Below are 20,811 nucleotides of genomic sequence, written 5' to 3' on the forward strand. Positions count from 1 at the left end.
TCCGCCAACTCATCATGCAGTAGTGTTGTAACGTCAATGCATTCGGCAATCTTTATTTAACCAATTGAAAATAGGGGAGCTGGTCTACGGGTGTACTTAATGCTCCTATTAGGTATTCTGGATGCGTCAGGCTGCGCCTGAGACTTGGATTACAATTAGCACATGTACAGTCGAAACAAAATACTACGTAAAGTAGAGCACTATACTGGCCAATTATCAAAAATGTTAGAGTGTCTCATGACCACCCGTCAGGACTTTTCGAGACGCACACTTGTATACGTGTATATATGTAGATACATGTACATACATACATGTAGTTTAATTGACCGGTTCAATCTTGTAGGGCATCAGTGCTTAGGGCTCCATTGCTTTCCGCGTTATCACCTCTGCAACCACTTATTAAAAGGGTTCAAAACGGCTGTTTTAATCACTCGTCATTGACTTTAAAACAACAGAAATCAGCCAAAGCGGCGTGTTCTGTTATTTTGATGTCACTTGCAAGTAGCTCTGACTCGAATCATCTGAACAGCAAAGTTTCAGACCATAAAGAACGATCCAAACTATGTTTTGGCTCACCGTCTTAGTTTTTCTTCATATCCTATTGATAGGGTCTGTTGCCGCAGACAGCGGAGATGATTTCTCTAATAATCTATTTTCGGACCTTGGCCCGTAAGAGATTATTCCCCTACCCCAAGGAAACACTCGGTTTGCCGGCTGGTATTCTAATCATATGTGTTCTCTTAGACTATTGGCTCTCTTTGGAGAACGTGTTACCATGCAATTCCTCAGCCAATCCATGGGATGGTCTGAGTGCATTATTCTCGCGACAGCGCCTCTCGGCATCATCACGATAATTGTCGCTGCGATAAGGGTTGGTGGTCCGTCATGGCTTAAAGCTTTAATTGGACGGGCAACCGAAAACATCGCTTCGGCTGAATTGGAGCTTATGTCCTCCACTTCCAAAGAAGTCTGCGAGCTTTGGAACGGAAAAGATGTAGTCCGTTGCGCCGGATCAGCTCCCATCTGTGAATTTATTTGTTTAGTACCTAGCGAAGGGATGCCGGAGAATCCCGCAGTGAGGGTATTGGAAATTGAAGAAGCCAGTCTTTACATCAAAAAGAGCTGTGGGTAATATCGCCCCTATGCACATGCGCCAACTTTTCTTTCCTCGACTTGAATTCATTACTTACTAAAAATTACTTAGCCTTAAATAACAAGAATAGCTTTTGGGGTAAAATGCGACCTCATTTAACGCTCTTTGGCACTGTTTATGAGATGAACGAAGATAGCTCCGATGCGCCACCACAGCCAAAAAATGAGGTTATCATCGTAAGAAATACGCGACATGCCGCGCCGAATATCTCGCACAATCGTTCAAAAAATATTGGTCGAGGTGAGCTTTATCTCACTGCCTGCTGCGGGATAATTTTGCAAATTGGCGTTTTGGTATACTGTAGCTTTATCACTCAGTATTCTAAAATTACCGCAAGATTTCAAAAAAATGGGGAGCCCGTTGGCAGATATGCATTTCCACTTACTCTAGTCGGTACGGTTCTCTTAAATATCGGTATACTCATCTGCTCCCACGTGGTGGAAAGCAGTACGAAGGAGGAAATCTTTACACCAGCGGAAGGCTGGCAGGCACGGCTGGTATGGCTACAACAAGAAAAAATGGTTGGCGATCAGGAATTTAAATCTTTTGCCCTCTTCACCAGGGAGGATCAACCAAGGGTTATCTCTTCTAGTAGAGTGGATCGACATCAGACAACCAAGGCCAATGAGCTTAATGAAGTCTCTGGAGAGCAAAGTGACGAAAATATAGTCAACAGCGAAGAGAACGAAATATCAGCTTGGGATGCGTCTAACTTAGAGATCAAAACGATAATAGGGGCAGTCATCAGTTTAATTGGCTTTTTTGCTCAATTTATTGGCATACGAGGTATGCACTGGTCTGTTTCTATTGCCTCCTTGATTGCAGTCCTCATAATGACAGCTATGAGGGCGTGGGTTCGTCGCGGGTTAACAACTCCCATAATATCCGAACCTCTTCTTCCAGGATTTGAACTCGATTGGTTTGCGGATACTTTCAGGGACCTGAAAAACGCAAAATGGTATAAATGCCCGCGCGACATCACCAATGAAAAATCAGGTAGCTCCGAAGGAAGAGCTAGTGTTGCCACCAACAGAAAGGACGATGACGATGCGAGATCAAAGAGTAAAAACACAGGTTCTGTTGATGCTCAAGAATTTGATGTAATTCGTCGGCATCTCGCAAAACTTGCGGGCTGGCGGAGTCTAGTATCTCAAGAGGCCATAGCAGTTACGAAGGCTATAGAAGCAACTATGAATATTCTGCATGATAACTTGAAATATCAAAAAAATCAGAAAACTCAATATTCTTGGGAGTATAGAATTCGAATTGGGGAGCAAGAAGAACAATTATTGCGATTTCATATACAGGAACGCGGCCATAAATGGAAGGCAAATGTTGGAGAGGTCGAGACTGCGCTATCACTGAGCCTCTTTTACCTCAAAAGTTTTGAGCGACAGACTGGATCAATGGCTGAAATTGCTAATAGTCTTAGTGGACCCTCAGATGATGGGTGGCCGCGTGTACAAGGAAACGTTGCAGACTTTGGAATCAGAGTGCTTGGCCTTCGGACAATGCCTCTTTTACGACATCTTGAGTGGTGGATACCCGCAGATGGACCTAGAGTCTTGACAGTCACAAATATGAAGCTCATTACTTCTCATTGCAACAAGATTAATACTTCAAGGAGCAAACAGGTCGACGCAGTTGAGAGTGTTTATTCTGGTTCTGGCGCTTATGAAACGATTGAGATTCAAGTTTCAAGAATCTTTGGCTTTGGTATACGCAACCAGCAAGATGATAATGTCCCCTGTCATCCACAGCTTCAATCTTTCAACTTTGAAGACTCAACCTGGAAATTCGACATATCAAAAGAAGATAGCAGAGATTCAGATTATAAAAAAATAAACAACTCTCTACTTGCTATAGACTTTCAAGATTCGTTGGAAGTCTTACATGCTAAGGATTTATTTTCAACTTTCATATGGGCCAGGATCAAATCACTGAAACATCCTATCAGGGGCAAGACAGACCTGCATGCACAAGTTACTGAAGGCCGAGGCTCCTGGAAAAACTTTTCATTATATAATAACACAATATCTAGATTATCTCAAGCTATTCAAGGCAGCGGGTTATACAGCACAAATGATGCTTTAATCAGCGTTATTTCGCCCCTGTGCATTCAACAGAAACTGCCGGAAGTAAACGGTATTGTATATCTGGCTCGAATTCGTGCGAATGAGTTCGAGAGATTGCAAAAATGGGAAAGTGCGAGCAAAGTTTACATGTGGCTCAGTGATCGCATAGACAGCTTTGGTGTCGAAAGCTACTCCTATGTCGAGGCTATTGCCGTACTGGCCGCGTTTCTAAACGGCGTACGAGATGAGATAGAACGAAGACAGAGCGAGCAGGTCGATGATACTCAGAGTATTCTGCAAAAAATCAGTGAAGAGTTCAATAAGAGAATGAACGGCGTCAGTAGCGATCTCTGGAATTATTTACAGGTGCTATACGAATTCCAGGACAAGAACGGGTGGCAAAAACACGCCAAAAAGTTCAGCATTAATGTTTCTTCGAAAGATCAAACATCTTTATTTACTTCAGCGAAGATATTCAAAGAAGAGTTCCTGTCTGGTCTTCAGGACCCGACGGAACAGGGGTGGACAAGCGAGGTTGCAAAAGCACAAGACGTATTTTATAGGACACTGCTCCATTACTTCGCAACTTTTACTTATGATGCAAACGGTCACGTCAACACAGAGAAATTGGGAGAAATTCAGGGATCAACCAAAAAAGATGCAATCGTTCTATGTCAAGCAGCAATTCGGAGTTTCGTTGAGGTTAGTGCAAAAATTGATGGTGGAGATATTCGAGGGTGGACGCCGCTGCACTACGCCTGTTGGGTTGGGAATACATGGATGGCTAGACTTCTCCTCGAAAAGGGTGCTTCGGTTAATGCACAAAGTCATGATGGCACAGCGCCCATCCATTGTGCGGCAAGAGAGGGCCACCTAGAGACGATCGAAATTTTGCTGGAGTTTAGGGCGGCCATTGATGCCATGGATGGGGGGGGTAAAACCGCTCTGCATTTAGCAGCGTTGAATGGGCATCCAGAAACTATCAAGTTGTTACGCCAACGCCGCTGTGGAAAGCTGCTTGATAAATGGGGGCGAACAGCTCTGCATCTCGCTGCTACTGCCGGAGAGGCTGTAGTAATCGATCCATTATTAGCGGAGGGTGCCAATTCAATAGACAGCAAAAGCAGAACGCCCCTTCATCTTGCTGCCCAAGGCGGCCAGAACAGCTTCGTGCAACAACTGCTCGCCATACCACAAATACCACAAATCGAAAAGCTAGCACTTGATGCGTTTGGACAAGCCCCGATCCATCTTGCGGCCGAGGCAGGTCACGCACCCGTTATACAAAGTTTGGCTAGTAGCGGCGTCAATGTAGACACCCAAAATAGATATGGCAGAACTCCACTCCACTTAGCTTGTCGTGAGGGCCATGACAATGTCGTGGAGGCTCTTCTTCATGTGGGCGCTACCATAGATGCCGTGACGGGAGATCAGGAAACGCCACTACATTATGCCGTGCAAGCGCAGAAGGAAAGCACCGTGAGGCTTCTCACTGACAGACACGCCAACGTAGGAAGTGTGACTCGGCGCGGTAATACGGTGCTGGGTCTTGCCGTGCAGACGGGAAACGCGGCCATTGTTCAGTATCTGGTGGAACACGGAGCAGACGTCCATAAAGGAGCTCAAACAGAATCGGGGACGGCCCTACATCAAGCATCTTATTTGAGCGACAATCTTCAGGTCATGTCATTCATTCTGACCATCCCCAACATCAGGGTTGACGAAACAAACTCTAAAGGCTGGACTCCATTGCATTGCGCTGCTCTTTGGCTCCGCCAAGATCATATAAAAGTGCTTGTTAAGCATAAAGCGAACATAGAAGCCAGAGACAAGAATGGCTGCTCTCCGTTGCATCTTGCTGTCAAATCTGGTTATAAAGGATCAATAAGAGAGCATGTTCGGGTACTGATTGGACTTGGTGCCGATGTAAATACCGCTGACAGCAACGGGTCAACACCACTACATTCAGCTGCTCAGCTAAGAGGGTTCGCAGGGATAGTACATGAACTCCTTCAGGCTGGAGCAAGGATCGATCAGAAAGACGAAAACGGCCGCACCCCATTGCATCTGGCAGCAAAATCAAAATGTCTAGATAATATAGAATTGCTTGTCAGCCGTGGGGCAAATATCGAAGCTGTTGATGCAGATGGAAAAAATCCACAGATGCTCGCGGACAAGGGGTGTAATGGTTGGTGGGCCCAGAGAGTTCATGCTGAGGCCATCTTTACAGGAGCAGCAGCAGATTCAATTTGATGGCTTTATTATACAATGGATAAACCGTGGAGTAACCAAGTCTACCAAAGATTGGCTGCTTCAGCTTTGAGTGTTGCTCTGCTTGTGTCATTATACCTTTCGTATGGTAAACTAATCTATATCCATAGGTACGGCGAAATTATTGCATTCCTACTTTATAGGCGAATATGCCAAAAGCTGTCCTATGTCATGGCAAATTAGCTGCAAGTAAGCACGGTATAATTGTGTCCATTTTGCTTCATCCAATAACCCTGGTCACCTCCGTCCACCGCTGTCAAGTCAGCCGGCAACTCTCCAAAACGAGACAAGAGCCCTTAGTCGTGCCTAAAAGTCCTAGTGATAGTCCTAATGCCTACTAGATACTATCTAGGTAGTGCCCGGGCCGCAGTCACAGCCATGCAGACTTCCTCTCATTCTCTTTCATTCTTTCTTCCCCAAGCACTAATGCTACCATTTCGTAAACCACTCATGCATCTGAAATTACGTGTAAATCTTCGTTGAAGCTATGCCGAAAACCGCCCAGTGTTTTGTCCTAGTTCATACCTTAGTTAGCTCAGGCAGACAGACGATAGCAAACTATACTACTGCATCTAACACGTCAAGCAAGGCATAATTGCCATTCACTTATACAAACAATCAACATACTACCGCATCCATCATTAGAAACTATTACGTAGTTATGCTTTTGTCAACTTCACATTCAAATACACCCATAACTTCTACAAACCAGCATCACGTGTTAGTTGTCCAATGTTGACTCTTTAACAAAACGCCTCACCGAAGCCGTCCCGTCAACTCCAATCTCACCATACAGCGCCTCAACGCGCCGCTAAACCCCATCCATACTATCCGCTCCAAACTAACTCTCAGCTTTCAAAACGTGTTAGCGCCAGAAGAGTCATCAGGAGGCTCTGCCCCCTTTTTTCTTTCCTTCCATCATCTTTCAACCCCCTTCAAACCTCAATCAACGGTAAGAAAATTCTACGCTAGGCATGTAATAGCGGAGCCGAGCTGGAAGCTGCCAGGCTCAGCTGCCGCATAGAAGCGACATTACGGGACGCACTGGCTTTGCGCCAAGTCTGGATCCGGTGAAGCGTCACTCAAACACCCCCCAGCTGGGCTGAGCAGGAGAGGCAGGAGAGGTCGTGGCGTGCTTTGCATTGAAAGCAGTTTAACAACTTTTCCTTCAGGACACAAGACGCGAGCTATGATTTCTACTGCCGTACTAATAGAATTAGCCTGTAGTTGCACGCAGCAGTAACAGTATATATAGAGCGCCAAGACCCGTAGTTTCAGTTGACAGGAAACAGTCTTGCAGTTTCTCAACTCCAGTCACTCACTCACTCGCTCCAAGAGATTCACTCACTCATTCACTTGAAATACCATCTTCTAATTCACAAACCGCCCACCATGCGTTCCACCTCTGCCATCGCCATCCTCTCCCTCGTCGCCTCGGCCTCTGCCGCCCTCGACGTCCGCGCCCTCCTCCCTCGCGCAACCTCCACCTCCAACGACGACGCCGGCAAGTGCGCCTCCGAGGCCCTGAGCATCGTCTCGTCCCTCCCCACGCCTCCTCCGGCCATTGTCTCCGACTTGACCGAGCACCCGCAGACCGACCCCTGCAAGATCAGCATCGCCTCCAGCCTCAGCGCCGACTACTCCTCCTACGAGGCCAAGGTGCTGTCCTGGTTCAGCAGCCACAAGGATGAGCTGACCTCGCTCGCCTCTGACTGCTCTGCTCTCGCCTCTTACACCAGCCTCGTGCCCGTCTGCAGCAACAGCCTGTTCTCTGCCGCCGCCGGTGCTACTGGCGCTGCTGCTACCACTGGTGCTGCTACCACTGGCGCTGCTCAAACGGGCTCCAGCTCCTCCAAGGCCACTGGCGCTCCCAAGTCTGGCACCAGCACTGCCGGTGGTGCTCGTGAGACTGGCATGGGTCTTGCCGTCCTGGCCGCTGCTGGTCTTGTCGCTGTCCTGTAAACGGACTATAACTTCATAGACAGATGGGGGCACTTTTCAATCAATGAAGAAAAGGGGGGGTATAGACATGTCTGAATTCACGCTTTATTGAGTATGGACGACATCTTGAACGTTAATTATTTTAATGAATACATAAATACCAATGGCGATCATTGCATCATCAGCTTCGCATAATTACCATTTTTACGTGTTTCGTTTGGGGTGAATTGACTTTGACTGTGATGAGTTGTTTTGCGCTTTTCGTGTAAGTGATGCCTGAATGAGCGACGGCCCGAATGTCGCACACTAAAAACACTTGCCTTGGTCAGGGGCATGTAGCATTCACAAAACACATCGAAATATGTACCAAGTTATTTAACATTTTCATGGCTCACGGAATCTTTTCAAACAAAGATAATCATTTCCTAAAAAGGGTAAAAGATCAAATGCTGTCGATCAGAAAAAAGAAACTACAGAGCCTTAGTTATGCTTAAACTGCTGCCGGCCAACACTCTTCCTTCATGCCCCATCAAGTCTTACTCGCCATGATACACATCAAGCACAACTCCACAAGGCTCAAAATCAATCAAACTTATTAATATCTGTTTTAGTGTATTCAAGCAAACATAGTCCCCGTAAACTACCCACAATCAACCACCCAACCATGCAGCTTTTTATAATAGAAAATTCTGGTGCAGTGTATAACGCAACACAACAGCTGAGAATCATATTCACATAAAATCCCTCTTCTACGCCATCTGCCATCTAGAAAATAGTCGATTGGTTTCCCCTCTTGTGCCTTTTTACTCCTCCTGCTCCTCCTTAGCCTCTTCCATTTCTTCGTCCTGTTCCTGCTCCTCTTCCTCGGCCTCGGCCTCAGCCTCTTCCTCTTCTTCGCTCTTGCTATTAGGTGTCGCCATATCGACATCGGCGGCTACGCCACCCTCGCTCTCCAGCTTTAGCCATTCATCCCACTCGGGGAACAGTTCCGCATCGTCATCCGGCACACCAATCAGCTTGGCTACTCGTCCCTTCTTGTTCTTCTCCAGGTTCTCCTTCCATGATTTCGCTGCGGCTGCCGCTAGGCTAGGCTTGTATGTCTGGGCAAACAGAGTAGCTTCTACTGTCCGTCCAGTCTTGGTCAAGATGTCTACACATCGGTCAACATCTCCGACTAGCCAGGCGGATGAAAAGGCCACGTTGTGAGCGTTAGCCTCTTCCGCCTGAGCGGCCAGCTTGGCGAGACCCTCGTGGTCACCTGTTGATGAGTATACCAGAAGGAGGGAGCCGAGATCCTTGGCATGTGTAAAGCACTCGGCAGCAAGGTTGACATCCCAAGCGGTCAGAGCCGCATCACCCACAGTCTTCCACTTATGCTCGACATCGGCTTGTCGTGCCAGTTCAAGAGCAATAGCAAGTTGATTCAGTGCCAATGCGAGTTCAAACTTGTGTTCAGGGTCGGTTGCCACTTCCAGAGCAAGGTCCTTGTGTCCTTGGCCTTCCAGGAATCGCGCAACCTTGTTCAACTGGTCGGCAGGGATAGTTGGCAGTAGCTCAGCAGCCGTCTCCATATCCTCGCGCAACACCAAGGTCTGGTATTCGAGAACAGGCTGTGACAAGGCAAAGGAGGTGATGTTGACATCCTTATCGGCAAGGTAGATGCGAGAGTCTCTCTGGATGTAACCCAGGAGATACATGGGCTTGTCAAAGTGAGAGATGGTGTAGGTCTGGTCACCGACCAGGTAGTTGAGTCGGTTGGTGCTGTTGGTGTAGATGAAGCAGTCACCAACCCATTCACCCGTGCGAATGCTATATCACAATGTTAGAAACGGATATTTACCAACAAAACGGGAAGACAGAAGAGTCATCAATACTTACGCTTCGTTGATATCGGTAATGACTTCGAAGGCTGATTCGACGCCATCTTCCTCAACCTCTCCAGATTGCACAGCCTCGATGTAGTTTTCACGGGAGAAGCGCAAGACGTAAAACGTATCTTCGCAAGCAATAGCCACCAGCTCGCCGCTCTCTGACCAGTAGACCTGTTTAGGCTCTACCTCAATTCTGCGAACCAAGCCACCAGTGTTCCAGTCGAAGAAGGAAACACCACCCTGGCCAGTTACACCCAGCAGAACGCCTCCCGTAAGACCATCAGCCTGGAATCCAACGTCGAGGCCACCGCTTTTCTCCACAAAGTTCTTAAACACCTTGACGCTCATGGGCGACTCTCGGATGGCGAAGTCATTGCTGTTCTCTTTTGACGCCCACACAAAGTCCATGGCAGATCCGAAAGCCTTGTTTCGCCATGCCAACGCTGTATAGATGATGTATTCGCCGTCACCGCACACGGCGACGAATCGGCCATTCGGTGAGTGGATGAGCGTCTGGGGATAGACTTCGCAGGTGCCTAGATCCTTGGTTGGTAATGTGATGGGCTCGTTATCCTTAATAGAAGCATCTCCCTTGATGATGGAGGATACGACTTCGTTCTGCTTTGCCCAAATCAGCTTGCCGGAGGGATCCATTGAAACAGCCGGTTCCTCGCGTCCCAGCTTGATCACCACAGCACCATCATCGTAACCAACTGCAACGCCCTGCTTGCCCTTTTGATAAGATGCGCACCAGGCTCTTTCCAAGCTATAGTTCAATGACTGCTCCAGTCGATATGTGTTGGCGTGCCAGAGCTTGATGGTGCCGTCTTCTGAACCAGAGATGATGACGGGCAGCTCAGGGTGGTAGCAGGCGAATGAGACATTATTGGTGTGTCCCTCGAGGGTCGCAATCAGAGACTTTGTGGTGTAGTCCCAGATCTTGACTGTTCGGTCGTCGGAGGTGGTGAGGAGGTAAGGCTTGTCGGAGTGGGGGTAGTAGTCGACGTGGTTTACTCCCTTGGTCTCATGGGCCTCGAGGGTGAAGTTGGCGGTGCCTGACCCCAAGCTCCAGATCTTGACAGTTCGGTCCAAGCACGCTGACGCAAAGGTGTTTGTATCTTTGGGGTTGATGGCAAGGCCCATGACATAGTGGCTGTGGCCCTCGAAGACTTGGACACATTTCCAGCCCTTGTCCCAGTCCCAAAGCTTGATGCTCATATCATCTGAGGCGGTCAGGACGAATGGAAGCGTAGGGTGAACGCAGATGGCTCTAATATAGTCGGGGTGCGCCTCAAAGGAGGTAATCTTTTCGGAGGTGTTGTAGTTGTAGACTCGCAGCTGGAAGTCGTCTGATCCACAGACAATCCAGTTCTTTCGCGCAACGAATCTACCAGCTCGTACGGGGACATCTGTAAGCTCGAAAGACTTGACAATCTGCTGTGTCTCGTATGACCAGATGTTAACGTGGCCTAGAGAGAGGAGAGTGCATTAGTGATGCGAGTCGAATCGGCCGCTCGATTCAGGCTGCTGTGACATACCGCTGTATAGGGTGGTGAGGATCCATGGCTCCTGAGGGTGGAAATCGATTCCCTTGACTCGTTCGCTGCGAGCGTAAAGCTGGCGCTGTTGTTGTGAAGCTCATGGTCAGTGACACGGTTGCGAGATTGTAGAAGCGGTAAACTGGGCCGGCGTCTTGCGACGACATCCGCAGCTGGGAATCCCGTATGCAGCGTGGACACCGCAAGGTACGGGCCCAATGTGTCGGGAACTAACCTTGACGTCCAATCTCATCTTGACGGGTTGGTCCTTCTAAGGCTCCGGTCTCGCTGGTATGGCCAAGGCAAAGGGAGGTGGCGTGGGTGAAAGTAGAGCGCGGGGTGAATCGAACTCGACGACCTCCCACATAAGACGCCGAGGCAGTGGAATGGTATGGCGGAGGGTTGGTGGATGGTTGGTGGATGGAACAATTGCTGGCCGAGGGCGAGCCGGGCAGAGTCTGCTGTCTCTGGAGCTCTTTGTCGTCGTCGGGGGTCGATTCGCAGCAGACACGGCAGCTCTCAATTGGGCTTGACCAGCTTCTCGAAAATGTGTCCTGCTGGCGCTATCGAGAGTCCGAGCCAGGTATATTGCCAGGTGGTCAGCTAGGGACGTGGTGGGGGCCTGGTTTCTTAGGCATCAGCGCGACAGCTGCTGGCAACGAGAGGTACGTACCTGGATACATGTGCTTTGTCGCTAGTGCCAGGGGCCAAGAGGTGGGAGGGATAGAAGGGGTACAAGCAAATAGCGTGACGTGGCTACAAAAAAGAGCCCGCTGCGGAGGTACCATATTAGCACGCTCGCCTTCAGCCCACTGGTGAAAAGGGGGAAAAGCGGCTCCAAATTTCGAGAGCTCCAGGGTAAGCACGCTGAATTGAAGCGACGAAATATCGTTGAATACAGCTCGATTGCCGTATTTGGTGAATGATATTGGGTCCAATATAAAATGGTAGATATTTTAGATATCGATAATCTGACATTATGTGCCTTGAAACGAGGGGGCAGAAATACAGTACTTGGGGCAGGGCAGTCCCTTATGCTGCGTTGCGATTCAAGTAAAAAGACTGCTAACTTAGTAATACATATTAGGTATCTACTCATAACAGTTATTTACAGAATTGAAAAGTCATGTAGAAACAGCCAAAAGCCCGGCAGAGACTGTCCTTGCTGTTGTGTACAGGTAGATGTCCGACCACAATCGAAGTTACACATTACCTATATGTAGGTAGATAACACAGCTTATAGAGTATGTAGCAAACATATCAGTGTTATACAAGGTGCTGGATACAAAGCCACCCATGTGATAACGAGGCTGCATGTGGCACTGCGAGAACACGGATTTTAGCACACCAGTTCTTATTAGGCGCTGCCGATGGAGAAACCCCATTTGCGCCTAGATGGATTCTATAAAAAGTGCACACATTACGCACCCGCTGGCGTGTCAATGGTGTCTAGATGTGGCTGCGCATCTTGGTTGCCATCGCTATGGAGCATTGGGTGTGGAACCAGGAACCGCATATCAATGACGTACATGCACTATGCAGCGTCAAGTCCAGGGACTGCTGGTCAACGTTTTGAGTGCTTCATCGAATCTATCTGCTATCTGTGCATTCAACGGGCGAAAAAGAAGAGTGCAGTTTTTTGCCTCCAAACACAACGACTCGCGATGGCAAGGGGCCGAAAAACTGAAGTCGCTCTCTAAACAAGGTTCATGACACGAAGCGAGAAGAGGGCACGGACAAGAGGCCCTGTAAAACCCACCGACGGCTCAACTGAATCGCCAAAACAAAAGGGTCCTGCACTGTGCCATCGCCGCCAACACCCTCTGAAACGCCGTGTTGCACAGCGATAAGCAGTCCGGCACAGACACTGTCCCGAGACCCTTCTCCCCTACAGCGCACAGTGTGTCTAGCGCCCGCGCGGCAACTTTTAGTGCTCCTCCAGCGGCCCTCAGAGCCACTCACCCCAGATTTGCTCCTTGGCTGCTTCGCCTCCTCCTGGTCCTCCTGGCTTGATGATCCAGGCCTCGTTATGTGCAAAGACAGCGATCCATTTATATAATCGTCTATCGCCTCCTCCCGCCGCCACTGCCCTTTTACGATTCCCCTCCTCGTTATTTTTGCAGCATAGCCGCGCCTTTATTGCTTGTCTTCCCGTGATTCTGCTCTGCGACTTCATCTACGCTGCATCGCGTGTCTCCTAGACATCTTCACAGACAAATTGCTAGTCAATACTACTATTATCCCAGCAAAATAGGGGCCCGCCCTCCGCCAACCAACCCCCAGCCATTCATCCCTCAACTGGAGCGGGTGGGTTCTCGCGGGTTTCGAGGTCTGCGGGGTTACTTGATTGGACTGAGCTGGAACCCAAAACACGCCCGGCCGTATCGTCCTGCGCCTTGCTTTCTGCAGCCGGCCATCAAAAGCGGCTGCTTCCTTTAGATACCTCGTCAGCTGCCTTATCTCGCAGCCGTCTATCGTCTATCGCATTCGCTCCTTGGCCTCCGTCTTTTTTCCCTTCTCTTCTGTTATCCGCGCCCATCCTTTTCGTTTTATCCCCTCCATCGAGCGGTCTTGCCGGGTACCGTCACCATGTCGTGGAAGCTGACCAAGAGTATGTCTCTCCTTTTTGGCTGTCGCCCGATGTCTTGTCCAGCTCGCTGCTAGTTCGGCGCCGCGCTGGACACGATGCTCTTCGCCTTTGGCTGCTCGCTGGCCGTGGTTCTCGTTCTCCCCATCCCATGAAGCTGACTAGAATTGCGCAGAGCTCAAGGACACGCACCTCGGCCCGCTGAGCGCGTTTTCCCGGTCGCCGTCGACTTCCACCATCACCGACAAAGATGAAAAGGGGACCAGCCCAGGCGCCACCACGCCGACCAGCGAAACTGTTCCTGGTAAGCTACACCCGGCAATTGGCGGAGCCTAGATGCCTGTTCTGATTCTGACTGCCCTTTTTAATCCATATAGGCGGCGCAGAGGCCCTGTCGCAGGCGCCGGTTGTGAAGAAGCCCGGCATTTTGGTCGTTACCATCCACGAAGGCCAGGGGTTCTCTCTGCCCGAGCAACACAGAAGCGCCTTCGCATCCAGCCACCAGAGCTCTCGTTCCTCGGGCGGCGCCCTGACTGGCTCTGTGCGCCCAGATTCCCAGCGCGTTGCTGGGTCATATAGCAACGGCGCGAGACCGCACTCCTCTGGCGGCGGTTTCGGCTTTCTCCCGACCAACCACGGACGTATTTCCGGCAAATACATGCCTTATGCGCTCATCGACTTCGATAAGGTGCAGGTGTTTGTCAATTCGGTCGAAGGAAACCCCGAGAACCCTTTGTGGGCTGGTTCAAATACCCAATACAAGTTTGACGTTTCAAGAGTGACAGAGCTGGTGATTCATCTGTACATGCGGAACCCTGCTGCCCCCCCTGGGGCGGGACGAAGCCAAGATATCTTCCTGGGCGTCGCCCGGATAAACCCCAAGTTTGAGGAGAGACAGCATGGAGCCGACGACGCAAAGGCTAGCAAGAAGGATCGCGAAAAGGCGTCTGATGCCCAGCGTCAAAAGGGAGAGGGCCATTCTGGCGTTGAGTGGGTTGACGTCCAGTATGGCACGGGCAAGATCAAGGTTGGGGTTGAGTTCGTGGAGACACGAGCTGGAAAGCTCAAGATTGAAGACTTTGAGCTGCTAAAGGTGGTGGGCAAAGGCAGTTTCGGCAAGGTCATGCAGGTGCGCAAGAAGGACACCAACCGAATTTACGCACTCAAGACGATCCGAAAAGCGCACATCATCTCTCGATCAGAGGTCGCCCATACTCTGGCTGAGCGATCTGTGCTGGCGCAGATCAACAATCCCTTCATCGTTCCCCTCAAGTTTAGTTTCCAGTCGCCTGAGAAGCTGTATTTTGTCCTGGCATTTGTCAACGGAGGAGAGCTGTTCCACCATCTTCAGAAGGAACATCGCTTTGACGTTAACAGGTCAAGGTTCTACACTGCTGAGCTTCTGTGCGCTTTGGAGTGCTTGCACGGATTTAGCGTCATCTACCGAGATCTGAAGCCGGAGAATATCTTGCTGGATTACCAGGGCCACATTGCGCTGTGTGACTTTGGCCTCTGCAAGCTGGACATGAAGGACGAGGACCGAACGAATACATTCTGCGGTACCCCAGAGTACCTCGCTCCCGAGCTTCTCCTCGGCCAGGGATACAACAAGACGGTCGACTGGTGGACGTTGGGCGTTTTGCTCTACGAGATGTTGACTGGCCTCCCCCCCTTCTACGACGAGAATACCAACGAAATGTACAGAAAGATTCTGTCCGAGCCGCTGCATTTCTCTGACGTAGTGCCCCCGGCTGCCAAGGATCTTTTGACCAAGCTGCTTAACCGGGACCCGAAGAAGCGACTTGGTGCTAATGGCTCGGCCGAGATCAAGGCCCACCCGTTCTTCCACGACATTGACTGGCGCAAGCTCCTCCAGCGGAAGTACGAGCCTACATTCAAGCCCAGCGTAGTAAGTTATCATTCACTCGACTTGATGAGTCCTTGTAGAATTGACTGGCTGACTTGAAATTTTTTTTTAGGCGGATGCCATGGATACAACCAACTTTGACGCGGATTTCACAGGAGAAGTTCCCCAGGACTCATATGTAGACGGGCCAATGCTATCACAGACGATGCAGGACCAGTTCCAGGGATTCAGCTATAACCGCCCCATTGCGGGCTTGGGGGATGCCGGCGGAAGTGTTAGGGACCCCTCGTTTGTGGGCAGTCTCCAGGACAATTGAGCTTTTCAGGGCAGCATTTTATTTTCGGCGAATACCATTTTGAGTTGAGACTAGACACTAGAAGCATGGATTTGAAGCCCCAAAAAGCAGAGCAAGATGATGGGGACAGAGACGACGATGACGACGAAGAATAAGAAGAATAGGGAGAGGAAGAGGGAGAGGGAGAAGAGAACTGGACGCCAGCATCTTGCCGCCGTGTTTTTTTTTTCATCAAGGCTAGCGAAGTTGATACGACGCGGAGGAAGCGTTATGGGTGAAGGAGAGATTCGAGGCACGGGTCTATATTTGGCTTGAAACAATGCATGATGAACCACATGTTATATGGAGTTTTAGCAGGAATCATGATTGGAGTTGATTTTTTTTCAGCCCTTCACTTTTGTTGTTTGCCTCTGCCGCCAGAGTGACAGTAGCGATTGCAGCTAGTTGGAAAAGCGCAGGGCTGGCGAATTCCGCATCCCGTCTTGTCTACCAGCAAGTGCCTATCTTGTAAGTGTCAAGAGATAGGTAGCCAGGCAACTGATAAACTACAGATGTAGTATTATTGCAAATTGTTGAAATCAAGAACCATGCTGGTTGAAGCTGAATCAAATTGCGGGATGATAGCACGTGTATACGTGTATAATTCCCATACGCCCCCACCAATACTAGCAAAGGGGGACAGGACTTCATGTATGGCGAGGGTATTGGAGGCAGGCGGGGATGGTATTTGTAAGAGTTTACAAGTGGATGACAATTTCGATCCAACGTAGCAGAATCCGAAGCATTTAATTACAATGGCATGACTGTTACTATTACTATTGCTATTACTATAAGTACTAGTCTATTACTATCTACTGTATTCCATGCCTACTTCTACCTTCTACTGCATCAACTCCATATCCTTGCCTTGCAACCGCTGAGCTAAGCGCTTTGGTAAGCACCCAGCCAATTGCAGCGGGCCGCCAAGTTCCAGCGCAAAGTTCCCGCAAAGTTCCCAGCAGCCAGTAGTGAGGTCATCAGTGAGGGGCAGTGGCTCAAGCTCGCTCAACCAGCAGAGCTCCCCCCTCCATCTGCCAGAAAAAGCTGCAAAGCCACACAAACCTCGCCTTCGTTGTTGCGGCATTTCAACCCCCGGCAGCGATATTCGTCCAAGCGGCATCTCCCGAGCTCTTACTTTCGCCAATTACTTGCTGAGCAACAGCTATTCTGCTGGTGAGTTCGAGTCATTTCGTCTCCTCCAAAGCCGGGCAACTCGCTGGCTCCGTCTCGTCCTTTTTGCGCCACCCCCACCACGTCGGGCATCCCATCCCAGACGTGGACGAGGAGCTTCCGCACTGCCCGCGATGGCCGAGATGGAGCTTTAGTAATGGCTCCGAGCTGTCTTTTGTTTCTTTCTTTATATACTGCGGTTGCTGCTTCCCATCGGCTTCTCTTGGCTGCCGCTTGAGCTCATCATTGGTGCTGAATTGGAGAGCCGAGTTGAACCTGAGCAAACACGCCAAGTCTAGTCGACGTGGTGACCTGATCCTTGTTCCATTGCAATCAATCCCGGCGTCTTTATTAACAGCTTGAACCATTGCCAGACCACCAGCGATTTAAAGAGTAAAACAAAACAACACAACACAAAACAGACCTCGCAATGGCTCCGGCAAACACCCTCCCCGCTTGGTCTGAGCTCCAGGCTCATCGCGACGACGTCGCCAAGAACTTCGTCCTCAAGGAGGCCTTTGCCTCCGACGCCGACCGCTTCGGCCGCTTCTCGCGCACCTTCAAGGCCGCCGGCGTCTCGGCCGACATCCTCTTCGACTTCAGCAAGAACTTCCTGACCAACGAGACCCTCGACCTGCTCGTCAAGCTCGCCGAGCAGGCTGGCGTCGAGCGCAAGCGCGATGCCATGTTCCGCGGCGACAAGATCAACTTCACCGAGAACCGCGCCGTCTACCACACTGCTCTGCGAAATGTCGGCGGTTGGGACATGAAGGTGGATGGCCAGGACGTCATGAGCGGCCCCAACGGCGTCAACAGCGTGCTGGAGCACATGAAGGAGTTTTCTGAAAAGGTCCGAAGCGGCGAGTGGACTGGCTTCAGCGGCAAGAAGTTGACCAACATTGTCAACGTCGGCATTGGTGGCTCTGATCTGTGAGTCTGAATTCATCCGAGTGAAAGAGAGAGCCCGAGTAAGTGAGTGAGTGAGACTCAAGCTTTGCTAACGCATCCATGTCTTGTACAGCGGCCCTGTCATGGTCACTGAAGCTCTCAAGCACTATGGCGCTCCCGACATGACCCTCCACTTCGTTTCCAACATCGACGGCACTCACATGGCTGAGGCTCTAAAGGCCTCCGACCCCGAGACCACCCTCTTCCTCATTGCCTCCAAGACCTTCACCACCGCAGAGACCACCACCAACGCCAACACCGCCAAGTCATGGTTCCTCGAGAAGACTGGCGGCAAGGGAGACGTTGCCAAGCACTTTGTTGCCCTGTCCACCAACGAGGCCGAGGTCACCAAGTTCGGCATCGACAGCGCCAACATGTTTGGTTTCGAGAGCTGGGTTGGCGGCCGTTACTCCGTCTGGAGCGCTATCGGCCTGAGCGTTGCTCTGTACGTCGGCTACGACAACTTTTACAAGTTCCTCAGCGGTGCCCACGCCATGGACAAGCACTTCCGCGAGACTCCCCTGAAGGAGAACATCCCCGTCCTGGGTGGTCTGCTGGGTGTCTGGTACTCTGACTTTTTCCAGGCTCAGACTCACCTGGTTGCTCCGTAAGTTATTGCTAATCCGTGGGGAGAAATTTGTTTCGTTCACAAATCACTAACTGGAAGCTCTCATTTCTAGCTTCGACCAGTACCTCCACCGATTTGCTGCTTACCTCCAGCAACTGTCCATGGAGTCCAACGGCAAGGCCATCACTTCTGATGGTTCTACCGCCAAGTACACCACTGGTGAGTTTCGGCATTCCCTAAACTACAGCGGGAACTGTGTCATGGAAGTGCACAAGACTAACTGGCTTGCCTTTTCCAGGCGCTATCCTGTTTGGCGAGCCTTGCACCAACGCCCAGCACTCCTTCTTCCAGCTTGTCCACCAGGGCACCAAGCTGATCCCCGCCGACTTTATCCTGGCCGCCAAGTCTCACAACCCCATCCACGACAACCTGCACCAGAAGATGCTGGCATCCAACTACTTTGCCCAGGCTGAGGCTCTCATGGTCGGCAAGACTGACGACCAGCTCAGAGCTGAGGGTACCCCTGAGGATCTCATCCCTCACAAGCGCTTCCTTGGCAACCGACCAACTACATCCATCCTGGTGGGAGATGTCATCGGCCCGGCTGAGCTGGGTGCTCTGATTGTCTACTACGAGCACCTGACTTTCGTCGAGGGTGCCATCTGGGACATCAACAGCTTCGACCAGTGGGGTGTCGAGCTGGGTAAGGTCCTTGCCAAGAAGATTCTCAAGGAGCTCGACGAGCCCGGCAACGGCGAGGGCCACGACGCTTCTACCGGTGGCCTGATTGGAGCTTTCAAGCAGTTTGCCAAGATTTAAATAGTCAAAATATGAATTAGAAAAAAAGAAGGGAGGGAAAAAAAAGGGGGGGAGTGGAAAGAGATTTTGGGATGACAAAGCATAACACGAAAGTTAGCATCTAAAAGACTTGAAAATTACTAATGAAAGAGATCAAAAACATGCTCTAGTTTCCTACAGAGCTAGAATTATTATCGGTACGAGTAGCCCGACTTGATATTGGAAATGTGACATGTGTAGTGCTGTCGTATTGGTCGGCATGACGTCGTGAAATGAGAAGCATGTGGTTTGACTGTACGCTTGAGGCATTTGACCATATATCACGGGGAAACGAGCCGTATAACACGTTCAACGACAAATAATACCTCTCACCCGAGTATTATCTGGCATTTAGCCTTGCCTCTTCGTACTTAGCCGCTCTCCACAAGAAGAATTGAAAAGTACAGTACTTGTATATACTTGGGATTTATATACTACTACTACCTTAGTGGTAGAACTACTATATACGCTTGACATGAAGTCTCACACCACCAGAAGCATGTGTAAGTAATTAACTCAGATTATTATTTTCCGGGGCGCAGGATGCACATGTACGGGGCAGGCAGGCAGGCAGACAGACAGGCAGACACACACACACGGGTAAAGAGTCATATATGGGGGAGAATGAGCTGGGGGGGTTGGTTTGGTTGTTGGTGGCTCCAAGAGCTGAGGGTTGGAATATTGAGGCCTTTTTTTTTTTTTTAAGGAAATTGAGGTTTTCGCGATTGGTACGGGAATAAGCAGGCTTGGCGCTTTCAATAACTTGATGAAACAAAGAGAAAAAAAAAGGCGATGGTGCATGTGAAGAATTAACAACGCGAATGAGAAGATACTTCCTATTAGAGACGGCTGAAAGGGCTGCTTTGGGTAGCATTCAGTTGTTATACGGGGTATGTATATACAGTAGAGTTGTAGTAGAAGCGGGATAACACGGGGAAGAAGAAGACGATGAGCGATTTGGCATCCCATGGATAGACGAGTTAGAGAGTAGGTAGGTATTGGGATTAGGATTATAGCCTAGGCTGGGGGGGAAACGGCTAGGCTAAGGCTGGTGAAACGGTCTGGGGCAGGTTCCTCTGCCATGTGGGAAAAAGTGGCGTGTCTGACTGAGTCTGAGGAAGAGGGAAAGGGAAAGGGAAAGGGAAAGGGAAATGTTGAAGTAAATGGATGATGGACATGTTGGGGGAATGTAACTGTCAGTTGGCTGTTGTCAAGATACAAGGGTGAGGATATGGGTAATAACTGTTGTTTGTCCTTGACAGGTTGTGGTGAGTTACAGCACATCTGGAGTCGATAATGGGTTGCAAGGCTGAGAGGCATCCAAGCGTGATTTACATACAGCACGGCAATGCAATTGGCCGAGGACAATAGGTAATCCGGCAAACATCTACACTGAAAAGAGAGTACTGTACTAATACCTAGTAAAGAAGGAATGCAAAGGAAGAGGCAGCCCAACCCACGTGTAAATAAATGTGCGGCACAGGGGGCGCGGGCGCATCTAGGGATCAAGCAAGCATCTTGTGTTGACGCGGTTATCGTGGGAATGCTGCTTGGCCATGGGTTGACGGCGGTTTCGCCGCTATCTCGGGCAATTCTATGGCTTTAACTGGCCTCTGCACTAGGTAATACTGCCTGACACATCATATTAGTG

At 49.9% G+C, this 20,811-nt stretch overlaps 6 protein-coding genes across 7 annotated transcripts; 4 read left to right on the plus strand and 2 right to left on the minus strand.

Moving 5' to 3' along the window:
- Window positions 1-348: 348 nt before the first annotated feature.
- TrAFT101_009563 (uncharacterized protein) lies at window positions 349-6,123 on the plus strand. 2 transcript variants are annotated; one of them, XM_066128699.1, is made up of 3 exons: window positions 349-669; window positions 745-1,128; window positions 1,205-6,123. In XM_066128699.1, exon 3 carries the CDS (start codon window positions 1,237-1,239, stop codon window positions 5,479-5,481), a length of 4,245 nt encoding a protein of 1,414 aa, XP_065984819.1. In that variant the 5' UTR covers window positions 349-669; window positions 745-1,128; window positions 1,205-1,236; the 3' UTR covers window positions 5,482-6,123. The 2 variants fall into 2 exon arrangements, with proteins under 2 accessions (XP_065984819.1, XP_065984818.1); XM_066128698.1 differs by having other exon boundaries at window positions 745-1,124.
- A 408-nt stretch (window positions 6,124-6,531) lies between these two features.
- On the plus strand, window positions 6,532-7,641 carry TrAFT101_009564 (uncharacterized protein). Its single transcript, XM_024908107.2, has one exon. It carries the CDS (start codon window positions 6,892-6,894, stop codon window positions 7,459-7,461), a length of 570 nt encoding a protein of 189 aa, XP_024761500.1. The 5' UTR covers window positions 6,532-6,891; the 3' UTR covers window positions 7,462-7,641.
- Window positions 7,642-7,875: 234 nt separating this feature from the next.
- TrAFT101_009565 (uncharacterized protein) lies at window positions 7,876-11,406 on the minus strand. Its single transcript, XM_024908106.2, has 4 exons — window positions 11,085-11,406; window positions 10,850-10,934; window positions 9,319-10,780; window positions 7,876-9,249 (listed from the first exon to the last, which is right to left on the minus strand). The coding sequence occupies exons 1-4, from the start codon at window positions 11,100-11,102 to the stop codon at window positions 8,244-8,246; spliced, it is 2,571 nt and encodes an 856-aa protein (XP_024761499.2). The 5' UTR covers window positions 11,103-11,406; the 3' UTR covers window positions 7,876-8,243.
- A 2,032-nt stretch (window positions 11,407-13,438) lies between these two features.
- TrAFT101_009566 (uncharacterized protein) lies at window positions 13,439-15,619 on the plus strand (the record flags this gene model as incomplete). The annotated part of the gene is made up of 4 exons (XM_024909800.2): window positions 13,439-13,460; window positions 13,612-13,740; window positions 13,814-15,345; window positions 15,416-15,619. The coding sequence occupies 4 exons, from the start codon at window positions 13,439-13,441 to the stop codon at window positions 15,617-15,619; spliced, it is 1,887 nt and encodes a 628-aa protein (XP_024761497.1).
- Window positions 15,620-16,514: 895 nt separating this feature from the next.
- Window positions 16,515-19,347, plus strand: PGI1 (glucose-6-phosphate isomerase). The gene is made up of 5 exons (XM_066128700.1): window positions 16,515-16,810; window positions 17,182-17,737; window positions 17,829-18,362; window positions 18,436-18,542; window positions 18,622-19,347. Exons 2-5 carry the CDS (start codon window positions 17,238-17,240, stop codon window positions 19,140-19,142), a joined length of 1,662 nt encoding a protein of 553 aa, XP_065984820.1. The 5' UTR covers window positions 16,515-16,810; window positions 17,182-17,237; the 3' UTR covers window positions 19,143-19,347.
- Window positions 19,348-20,177: 830 nt separating this feature from the next.
- Window positions 20,178-20,480, minus strand: TrAFT101_009568 (uncharacterized protein; the record flags this gene model as incomplete). Its single annotated transcript, XM_066128701.1, has 1 exon — window positions 20,178-20,480. The coding sequence occupies one exon, from the start codon at window positions 20,478-20,480 to the stop codon at window positions 20,178-20,180; it is 303 nt and encodes a 100-aa protein (XP_065984821.1).
- Between the last annotated feature and the right edge of the window lie 331 nt (window positions 20,481-20,811).

Source organism: Trichoderma asperellum, chromosome 6 (assembly GCF_020647865.1).
Source record: "Trichoderma asperellum chromosome 6, complete sequence".
NCBI classification, from domain to species: domain Eukaryota; kingdom Fungi; phylum Ascomycota; class Sordariomycetes; order Hypocreales; family Hypocreaceae; genus Trichoderma; species Trichoderma asperellum.